General features: G+C 31.5%; 1 protein-coding gene across 1 annotated transcript in view; it reads right to left on the bottom strand.

The window, feature by feature from the left end:
* Positions 1–4559, bottom strand: part of LOC106105160 — a 33420-nt gene extending 28861 nt beyond the window's left edge. Inside the window, exon 1 of the mRNA XM_013285394.1 lies at positions 4454–4559. Coding sequence (XP_013140848.1) covers positions 4454–4456 — 3 coding nt within the window. The 5' untranslated portion in view covers positions 4457–4559. The remainder of the gene's footprint in view (positions 1–4453) is intronic.
* Between the last annotated feature and the right edge of the window lie 7543 nt (positions 4560–12102).

The raw sequence follows: 12102 nt of genomic DNA, 5'->3' as shown, positions 1-12102 counted from the left end.
AGTTTAGAACCAGTTCGGAGTTAATTTACACACTATAAAATATATGAAAATACAACAAGGAAGTTGATTAGCGTATTACCAAGTTGTCGTGATCTCACGATCAATCAGTTATTCAGTGATTCAATCATTGTTTCTATGAACATCTTGCTCTAATTCTGGCAACACATTCGGAACTCTACTAAATGTAAGACGCAAAAACTAAGCAATAAAAATTACAGAAACATGAAACAAATTTTCGTAATTAGATCTAATCTTATAAAAATCCTTCGCATACACGCTTCTTAATGCTGATAGCGAGATAAAATTTATAATACTCTTTATCAATACGAGATAAACTATCGTTCTATATCTTAACTCTATATGTAACACACTTAAGATGTGAATTATTTCTTAAAGGAATTAAATAATTCCAGAAGATTGCTGACTGCAATATTCAGACTAAATTGATGGTCAATGTCTCGTAATTTCAAATTTCTTATACTAATCTTGTGCTAAAAGACTGAGTTTGATTTCTGTCTCTTTTTTATACAGATAAAGAGAGAGATGACAGTAACCTCATCCAGGAGTCTGGTCTTTATTGTATCAACATAATTTACGCATAATGCTCATTACCGGTTTTAGCCTCAACAGCGCCCTTGGCGCCATATTTACCGCGGCCTATTTTTACTACGCTTTGGGGGGTCAAAAGGCTTATGCGAGAATTTGGAATTTGCTGACATCGACCCATTCTGTCCAGCACCGTGAGCAGTATTGTCTACGCAACGGCAATAACTCGTATATTACAATTTGCGTAAAGTAGAGAGAAATTATACTTAAATTCACCTCTAATTAAACTACGATTTGATAATGATTGTAAGTAATGTATAACTTCAGCATTATCAAAGTGGAAGTGAGCTAAATGGAATGGTTGGCCTCGACAAGACGTCCTAACGTGAAACTAATAAATTGGCATGCTTTTGTTTTAAGTGTTCAAGATGGTAACAAAATTAGATGTTTAGTATAGACGGTAGTTAATGTAGAACGAATAATAGTCTATGTAAATAATTGTTTCGAACATTGTTAAGATTATTGTTTTTTTCTTTTTCCACCAGTGGTGATAAACTTTTCTTTTCTGTCTTGTTAAATATGAATTTGTTTAAGTTATGTGACATCATTTCAAAGTCTATTTCTTCAGTCGCTTACGAATGAAAATTTAACAAAAGTTAGTCGTGTTTGTTTTTGAAGTGTTGTTTGTCATTGTTAAATGGAGAATGTTGTTAATATTTTTTATATAAAGTCAATTTTGCAAGTACTTATAAGTTATAATCACATGCCTGAAATTGAAGGAAAACATCATTTGTAAGCTTCTTTTCGAACTCCTCGAGAGTTTGCTTTGTTAAGAGAAAAACTTCGACAAATTACTTCGAGTCATATATTTAAAGATTAATATTATGAATTTAAAATAAATATTGTAGTAGATATAATTTTCGAATATTGCCGGTTTTAATGAAACATGTTAATAAACTTAATATGTTTGAATATTAATACTTAAAGCATCCATATTCTACAAATCCTTTATTAAATGAAAACGACATAAACAAGAATAACATAAAATAGACCACGTGAGACTTCATCCCTAACAATTTCTCCAATTAAGAGCATATAATTTTATGTAAACTTTTTTACAAGCTAACTCGAAATGAAAACAGATCTAAAATGGAACGCAGTTTGTTCCACATTATTTTAATGTAAGCCCATAGATCGCTGGTGCAAGCTATATCCAAGCTAGGTTAATATCAGAATCGTATCTCCTTCGGTTCAGTTAGCTTTAGGTAGTGTGCTAAATACGTTAGTATACGATTCAATCAGTTGTTTGTTGTTACGTAATATTTTTAACCTGTTAGTATGTCTGCTCATTAATTTTTATGCTAATTGGCATTTTTTCTTCAGTTCAATGCTTTACATTTAGGTCTTAGCGTCTAGAGTCATATTATTTAAAAGCGTAAGGTTTTGTTTTAGGTTATAAAGTTAATTTTAAAAACAAGGTAAATGGTGTTTATTTTATAGTTCATAATCAAAACGAGAATATGGGATCTATATTTACATTAAGCATTAAATAACAGAAAAGGTTATTGAGAATTTTTCTATTTGTTTATGTCAAATCCTTGTTATTTCATTAGAAAATCAGCTTTCGCCCGCGGCTCCGTACGCGTAGAATTAAATAAAAACAAAAGTAAGTAGCCTGTGTGATCTTCCAGACTGTCCTCTACATCTATGCCAAAATATAATCGAGATCCGTTTAGGCTACTAACTCCAACAAACATCCATCCATCCAAACTTTCGCATTTATAATATTAGAAAGATTTATCGATCCATACATTGTTCTGTTGTCCTTACTTGGTAATAAAGAAATTAAAGTCACGAGTAAACTAATCATTTTTTACTAGAATTACACAAATTCTTGTTTAAAGTGAAAAAGATTTTGAGACGAAATATTAGGAGTTATTTGTGTAAACACTTTAGGTTATATGATTTAATCTCCCTGTTTCCCGTCACCCTGAGCTCGTCTAGACTCGTTTTCCATCCGTCCCTTGTTACTCGTATACAAAGTTGGTTGGTAGTTTTTGTAGCGTAAAGGACTGGAATAACTCGCCTGCGTTCCAATATAAAGTTCAAGAGGAGAGAAAATATGGCACTTACAAAAGTGACGCGATTTTTCATTCACGAACGTATTGCCACTTAAATTGTACTAGTAATGTACAAGTACTGATTTACCGTGAAATAAAAATTACATTTTTTAAAAGTTACATTCAATATAACATAAGAATAAGTAAGAGTTGAAATTGTATGTGCTTATTATTATAATGTTATTTTATTTTACCATAAACATTTTAGTTCATACATGCTTTTTAAGTAGTTAGTTAGTTTACTTGCGCTAACTCAAATTAAAACAAACTCAACTAAATATCTATACTAATGTAACAGAAGAAAGATTTGTATTTTTGGATGTATGTATTGGAATAACTCAAAAACTACTGGACCGATTACAAAAATTCTTTCACAATTAAAAAGCTACGTTATCAGTGAGTAACATAGCTTTTTTAATTATACGCGAACGAAGTCGCAAGCAACAGCTAGTGTAAAACAATGTACGCTTTTTAATGAATAATCATTAGGTCAAAATTCAAACAAGAATTTATTGATCTGAAATCCAGGTAAGTTGGTCACTTGAATGCAACACGGAAAAGACCAGTTCTTACTAAGTTAACTCTCACTTGAGTTCTCACTACTATCTTTACTTGGTTTGTAGATAATTTCCTTGACAATTTAGCAAATAAAATAAGATTTTTTAAGAAATGGGAGTAACGATCAGACGACGATGGATCGCAAAACCGAAATGAAACATGACTCATAAAGATATATACAGGGCATTATTTTTGATGTCTTAAATATAGGAAAAATACGACAATATGACCGACGAGTCGAATTGTTGTTTTTGGAAGAATGTGTATGATTAAGTTTACCTAAGTTGTAAACATGATTTTTTTATTTCAACAGCTATTTTCCTTTTAAATGTGCGATTTAATTTTGGATAATAAGGTAAATTGGAAAAAAAATCAGTGTCTACATATTTACTAGATCTTTTCTTTTATCTAATAAATTGTCTATCAGACGTCTCATTTTTTTTACAATCTTGTATCACACTCTCTATTTCTAATTAATTGGTAATACAAGTATACAATTAAGTAGCCTACCTACTTCTTACAACATGAGATAGGAAAAATGATTTTTTCTAATGACGAATCTCTGAAAATCTGTAATGTATTGAAATTCAAAAATGTTAAAGTCATACTTGAAAATTGTAACACCACTTTACAATCAGCGTTTGTTACAATTTTTAAAATGAATCTATTTTTGCCAAATTACTGGAATATATGCCAAGCTGAACCAAATATATTTGGCAAAAGTTAGAAGGAAGATGGTCATTAACCGAGATAGTCAACCACAAACTAAAAAGACAAAATAGTCACAGTGAAACTGAAAGATACAAGGTGTGTTAGTTTAGTTTGCAATTATTCAATGTCAATAAGCATTGTGTATTTAGCTAGTAATTTGTTTTACCTTAAGAACATAATTACATAGATAAGGCACTTGATAGTCTGTGTCAATTAAAAAAAAAACAAAATAGTCTCTGATTCTTACAATATGAGTACTGTTACTTTACTGTAAAAAATCATGTCACTTCATGTGTTTAATATCGAGAATTGTACTGTAACATAATTTAACAAATAGCTCTACAATCGAGAGCATTGTCTTCGTAGCAAAAGAAATTGCAATTAGACACGCGGTTTATGCACACGTTATACTCGCCGACAAAAATGCCTTGAATTTTTAACGAATTAAACAAAACCATGTATTTTATTGTGTTTATAAATCTGCATTATTATCACTAATTATAAAACACGTCACTCACCATAGCGATAATTTGAAACACGCGGTACGGCCACGCGGTGTTATTTGACTAGGTTACGGCACGTCCGTATTGTGTGCCGGCCGGCGCGCGACTGCAGCCTTCAGTGCTCCGATCGTTACTCAAATTGGCTGCGTGTGCGCATCTTCATTGATAATGATAACGATAACGTTTTGCATAATTTCGCGGGTTTATTTCAAATCATCGGCGTATATCGACTCAGCGTACACATGCCTCATGGTCCTATTTTCTGATCAATGTTCCAGAAGTAAATTTGATGATGTTGTTGTGGCGCCATAGTACCAAGCTTAGCATGATTATATCCTAAAAAAGAATAATGTTTTAGACATACTAGTTTCATTACAAAATAAAGTAAACAATTTTACTCTGTTTATATTTATACACATTTTATTAAGTGTTTACATACTCAACAAGGTTTTAGTATGAAGTGCTTAAACGAGATATTATTTTCTTCTTTACATATCTTTAAAGTAAAATTACATAAAGCAGAGTTCTCGCCTAAGCTTTTAAGTTTAAGTAGTCAATGAAATTGAGTTTGTAAAAATTTTAGCAACATATTGAGGTTTGCATGTGAAAACTCCATTTTCTTACCGAAAATAGGGTTAAATAAGAATATGAAAGTAAAAAGCAAGGCAGGCAGTTAATGTTAACTGTCCGATGTGCATAAAAACTGCAATACAACAATGGGTTGGCGTATACAGAAAGAAGGACAAATGAAAAAAAAAATTCCATCAAAGTCAGAAATCTATCAGAAAATCAGATAAATCTAGATCTAAAATCTGTACTAACGAAAGGTGTTTCTAGCGATTTACAATTATTACCTTTCATGTATTCTTCACCTCCTTAGATCAGTATGAGATTGTGGTTCTATACATCTATGTGGAGCTGTGATTGTTTAAACTCCGTTGAGCATCTAATTCTATTAACTTCTACTCAAAACCTAACACAATTCTATTGAATTTCGAGGTATTCCTCGTACACCAATTTGCGTATAGTCTAAATGTAGATTCGTTAACTTGAAGTTTTAGTTCCAGCGCACGAAGTAAAATACGTCACGTCGACTTAATAAATTGCTCTATTTCCAGATGGTTTATGTTCAAGGCTCTGTCATATAACTCGAGTAGAGCGTCGGAGACTGCCGGATGCCTTACTAATTAGGAAATCCGGTATCAGAGGGTTGCTTTAAAGTCTGTCTTTATACCTTTAGGATTAACATACGTATCTTATGGTTACAATAAATGTCTTATGAATTTAATCATTTCTATACATAAAATTATTACAGTAGAAACTCGATAACTCAAACCTCGGTAACTTAAAAACCTCAATAACTTAAAAAATAATATGATAACTTAAACCTCTATAACTTAAAATGTTTTGTGTTTCCCTTGAACTTTAACTTATCGAGGTTTTACTGTATTAGGTTATTATCTGTTACCAAAGTCAGTACTCGGGTAAGATTACTGTATTAATATGTAAAAATTGCTATATTTGCCACTAAAGGCGCTTAAATTGTTATTTGTAACTAAATAAAAATGAAATGACAGCATTTTTAATTGCCCACTATTTAAAATAATATGGCTGAAATGTAAATGCTTTTGTTTCTGTGGGTTATACTCATTTTGTAGTTTTTAAAGTTATTTCTACTTTGAAACAAAATCAATCCATGTGGTTTTGTCTTCAAACACGTCTATTGCTCTGTTATAAAAGCTAATGAAAAAATACAGCCAGCATAGAATGGAATCGGAATTTCGTTTTTACCTTTTAAAGTTCAATCATGATTCCATGCGGCCGGTGTTTCGGAAAAGTCCATTTACGAAGTCAAAATTCCAACCAGTCATCCAGCGGTAACGAAAGTTATACGGCCTTTTTCGATTTCATGTTTTTTAGGAGCGTAACTAACTTGTTTATTACAAAGGACATTTTCAATAAAAAGAAAAATAACAAAAGACGTAAGATTCAATAATACATTTTTTATTTATTCTATTAAAATTCCTTATACGCCTATAGAGTACTTAATCTAGAGGTAGCTAACCTATTTAATAGAAGTACACAGTGTATTGAATATAATTTGACGTTTTAGCATATTTTTATGCTCTTTGTCAATAATAGCATCGTCACACTTGAGATTTTCCTACTGTCGAAGAGTTAAATAAGTACAGTTTTTATAAGAGTTGTTTATTTTTTAGAATTCCCTATCTGTAAGTCACCTTTGTTCATCCAAAGATATATTAGGGTCATAGAGTAAAAATGCGTTTAACTAAACAGTGTCTAGCTATATTTTAGGTGTTTGCAATAAGTTTAATATATGAGAAGGGGGCAAACGAGCGGCGGGAACACAAAGGTGGTCAACGACGCCCATGGACATCTCGGTAATATCGGTCAAGTGTTCGATTTCTCAGCTTTAGTACAAAAATGAGAGAGAACATTAATTTTGTACCAATGTTTTGGTAGTAGATAGGTAAAATAGTTCTGTTAGAAATCCTAAAGCAATATCTTTAAGAACATTTTTAATCGAAAATCTGGTAAATATAAGATTCGTTAGTAACTTCATTAGGAAAAAATAAGTCGAACCTCACGTGGCCGGGACACGTTTGGAGTCGAGTTTTAATTACCCTTTTCTCTTGGGCAATAGGCTTATATCGAAATTAATCCTTCGTAGAAATTGCGTGATGTGGTTGAAAATTGTAGTGATTTCTCAATTATTTTCAAAGGCAACAATTAACATTAAGATAACAAAATCCTAGAAATTCTTTAAGTTCTGAAACGCTCCTAAAATATTTTAAGTCGGTTTTTTATAGTAAAAGGTGATCAACGAGTGAACTACTTGAATTCGCCAAAATAGCGAACTGACAAGTGCCCATAGATATTTGCATTTGGGTTGCCTACCTTAAATCGACAGAGAAAGGGACGTGTAGTTAGACGTTGGTCTAATAGTTGCGCCAGTTACTGCCCTCTATTTCAAGCCGAAGATTTACTGCACTGCTCTTATATAAAAAAATTGTTTTTTTTTTAAGTTTTAGGATGGACGGACCTTATGACCTGAAAGGACATTTTACAAGCGATTTTTAGTGAAAACAAGCAGTTTTGAAATTTTTAATAATAACAAACAATAAAAGGTTATTTCAGCACCGAGAGTTATATAATTAATCTTAAATTCCTGCAAAGTGCAACAACCCGATGACGAAATACGCCCGGACTCTTAGGACCTAGCACGAAAATTTGCGAAGAAGTATTCGTAATATTATCGGAAAAAATTATATGTTCCTGTTTAGTGGATTTTACGCTTAAAAGGTGCGCTCCGCAAACGTCGTATGAATTTTTTCAATGTCGATACGAATACTTTTTCACAAATGTTCGTGCTATACCCTCAGATCTTGTCTGTCCTTCGTCACTTGTTGTTTTTGCGTTGTCCGACTGTTCAACCTAACGACGGTTCTGTGATTGACGAACCAAAAATAAAACTTTGTAGTGTGGTTGTAAATAGACTGTAGGTCTGCGAGACGTGTTGGCGACTAGCGCTGAGATTGGGGTACTGGTTCTCAAACAGTTGTTAATATTTTATTAAATATGTTACCACAGTAGTGTTGTATAAGTTAAACCAATAATTAAAAGATGTACATATGCGTTTAGGCACCTGTAGACATCAAACCTTTACTAACATTATAAATGCGAAAGTTTAGATGGATGGATGGATGTTTGTTAGAGTTTGTACCCAAAACACGATGAAATTTGCTACAAATGTCGAGGATAGTCCGGAATAACGTAGGCTACTTACTTTTTTTTTTTAATTCAAGAAGGACGAAGTCGCGGGCAAAAGCTAGTTCAACTATAAGCGTGTTCATTCTTTTAAGATGTGTCCTTTATATCAATTAGATTAGGTTATTTCATTTCTTTATTTTATATTTGTATGTTACTTTATACGCGAATTGTGTTCACAATTATTTTCACAATTACTGTAACAAATGTTTTACCGATTATATTTTTTAAGTGTGAAAAAAAAACGGCGTGTAAATACCATATTGATAACAATGTAGTTTTAAACGGGTATATTAATCATGTTTTATTCGTTTACTGCGAGAATAACTTTTGATATTTATTAAAGTAATTGATTAACTATAAAGAAATAATTGAACTTGAATATATTGCTTCCATGATTGTTTTATGTACACAATTATTATTCATTCATTTTTAATATCTGTAAAGATTTTTATTTTTTAAAATCATGACTTGTAATTCGGTTACCAATAAAATATTTGCATTTAATTGTATTTGTATTTGTATATTCTATGAGAAAATAACGTTATATGTACAAATAACATTCATTTGAACATAAATCAATACCTAGATATTCATTTTATTATGAAAGTAGATGTTAAACACTTAAGTTATTAAGCTCAGTCGCTCTCATTCGAAGAACTGTAAGACCTAAACTTTGCAGATCAATATCTCGCAGGGGCTAAGTTGTGAGACATCTTGTAAGCGGTTGTACGCCCTCTAGCGACTCTAGTGTACAACTCTGATATGGGCTTTTAGAAACGGATGTTTAACGTTAAAAGTAATTAATATTTGAGTTCATGGATAGCTAAATCATCATGAATCTTAAATTATAAAAAAATAAATCAAAGCTTAAAAATAAATTGACATTTGTTCGGTTTTTGATTTAATCTATAGATTTAAAACTATTCCGAATTCAGAAATGTCTTCGTCTATTTATTAATATTTTCAAAGGAAGAACAAATTATTATTTCCTTTCTTGATACTTGTTATAAACAATATTAGGAAATGTTCAGAGAGTTTTTCCACTTTTCACTTTTTGCTCGAAGTTCTTTTGACTTATGCAACGTTTGCTTTGTTACGTTTAATAAGAAACTATAATGATGCTCCTTTTACGCCGCTCATATAAAATGCATAGTTGTCTGTGTTCGTTCAATGGAAAAAGTTAAAAGCGCCTGCTAATAATTCAAAGTAACAAAATGTTATTTTGCAATTTCTTAACTGCAGGCGTACCATTTTTAGTTTTATTTTTTTAACTAACAGTGGGCTTAGAAATTTACACACATTAATACTTAATTAAATTGAAATTCTATCTCTATTTACTCTATTCAATTAAATATTACTACAATGCTTGTAGTGCAACCGTATGACATCATATCGGTACGAGAAAATGTCGAAATAGATTTAAAATTATTATTAGTATTACATAGTATATTAGTATTTAAAATGCCTTAAATCGTTACCTTTTTAAGTTGCGCGTATAACTAGGAAGTACGCACATTTACATGAATTGCTTTTTTCATAGCGCTATGAAATGAAGCTGACTTTATACAACTGGAAATAAGTCATAAGTAAAATAATATATCAAACTCTTAGTAAATAATCTATTAATAGTTATGACATGTATTAATAATAATTTAAAACGACACTATTAATAGTCTTAATAATTATGCAGACTATACATAGACAAAATTTATCAAACTGTCGTGTGCAACGTACATAAACGTCATGCGATTAGACACGTCTCAGTTGCAGGGTTGAAGTTACAAGAACTGAAAATATAATAAAACATAGTTAGAAAGTTACATCCGATGTAAATAACATTTTAATTAAATCGACAAACATTTAATACAGTCCCTATTTTTCACTAAATTGCCGTTAAACTTTTTTTTCAGTTTCGTGAGAATTTCAAATTAAGGTTAAGTCATATAGCAAAATAATGTTTATGGTTTACACAAAATAATTGCAAAATCAATTATTTTAAAGGGAATATTGTCTGTGAAGAAAACATTAAGAATTGGAGAAAAACACATGTCACTATTACGTTATTCCTTTGAGCCTTTGAGCGAGAAGCTAGAGGGTTTTTAACTAATGTTCATAGCACTTATTATATTTTAATTTGCATTTAAATCGGTAACTGACAACCCTAATGTTATGATTTTATTGCAACGACGTCCCACGACTATCTCCGCGTCAGCTTTTGTTGTTCAAGCAAAGATGCTGTGAGGATTTTTAAAATGCAAATATGTACGCTGATAACATTCCCCGTCGAAGGAAATGTTACGTTACGTATGGAAAATTTACACTTAATATAATAAGTTATTTGTTTCTGTAAACATGAAATGATAAATTTTAATGCTTTGTACAAGAAATTAAATTCCCATCCACTTACGATCGAATACTGCACAGCAAATTGTTACGCTAACCACAGTAATTTATGCACATTGTATGTTGCTGTGTGCTTTTCAACTCTATTGCAATAGGCAATTAAAAAACACCCACTGTACATGCTTAATTTTTTTTATTATATTGGCTAGTAATTCTCAAAATGATTCTAGGATGTTATATTCGAGCAATCCGCGCAATAACGAGGCGTACGTGAATCGCGCATAAACCTTTTGTGCCGCTGAAATTATAATCAAGTGGGAACTTGTGTGCATTCGTTAGTACACTCTGGAAATAATTCTGACGTATATTTTTTACATATGACGTCATGAGTTATTTTGCAAGCCTCTTCCTGAAATTAAATAAAAACTTTGAATAATATGTTAGTAGGAAATGTGACAAAGGCAATGCTGCCATCAGAATTCGCCAAAATAGCGGCGAACGAAGCTTACCCTTGAACCTTGAATCACAAAAGAAGGGGGCACGACACGACCCATCCTTCGTCGGATCCATTTCCCCTTCTCGTAATTTAGGGGAAGTTGGACTGAAATTAGGCATCCGACACACACATTTGTCATTTGTTTTTCTCGTGATGAATCATAGTTTCATCACTATAGCAAAGTAACATGCACAGACGAAACAATATGAAGAAAGACGTACAATGTCAATTGTTACGGTCGATTTAATTTCAAGCCAATTACAGTCGTTAGACATTCTCTATTGTTTATATATATATATATGTTTGTACTGTGTCTTCTTTACTGTATTTTTGTTCAGATTGCTATTTGATAAAGTTTAAAATAATTCAGGTTTATATGAGTCCTTGAAAATTTTACCTTGTAAGATAGTACAAGCATCACAAAATAATAAATAACTGAATAGTTTTCCTTAAAATAAAAATAAAAAACAAACAATTTTCGCGTGCGGGAAAACAGAACAGCAATTGCTCGATTAAAAAAAACGCAAATAAATATTTAGTTCCTCATTTTTTTATTCTCTAAAAGATAGATTCTAAATGATTTATAATATAAAAACAGATGTTATGTAAGTTCTCTAACTGGGTCCTAATTTAAATTCCAGTAAGGTAGGGTCCAATACTAGTTCGTTGGGTTTTCCTTAGACACCAAGGTTCATTTAGCAGGCTGGTAAACTAGTAGTAACTATGTGATTTGAGCGAATATTGATAGAAATTCGTTGTTTTTATAGGCAACATCGAGGAAGTTTATTTCCTATCCATTTCATAGAATTGCCATTTTATGGTAACAAAGCTGTAAGGTTGAAAAAGCGCTTGTGGTGGGAAGTGAATTTTATTCCCGGACTGTTTGACGGTTTGTATACCAATTACCCGATGTGTACAGACGCCATCTTGTATTGTTCTAGAACATAATGATATTATCAAATGATTGACATTTTTGATATTGTTAATATTTAATCTCATGATGAGTAACAATGGCTTACTGTTGATTGTTGAT

The sequence above is a fragment of the Papilio polytes genome, unplaced genomic scaffold, assembly GCF_000836215.1.
Source record: "Papilio polytes unplaced genomic scaffold, Ppol_1.0 DF823177.1, whole genome shotgun sequence".
Lineage (NCBI taxonomy): Eukaryota > Metazoa > Arthropoda > Insecta > Lepidoptera > Papilionidae > Papilio > Papilio polytes.
Note: the sequence above shows the minus strand (reverse complement) of the source record. Positions and strands in the feature narration are given on the sequence as shown.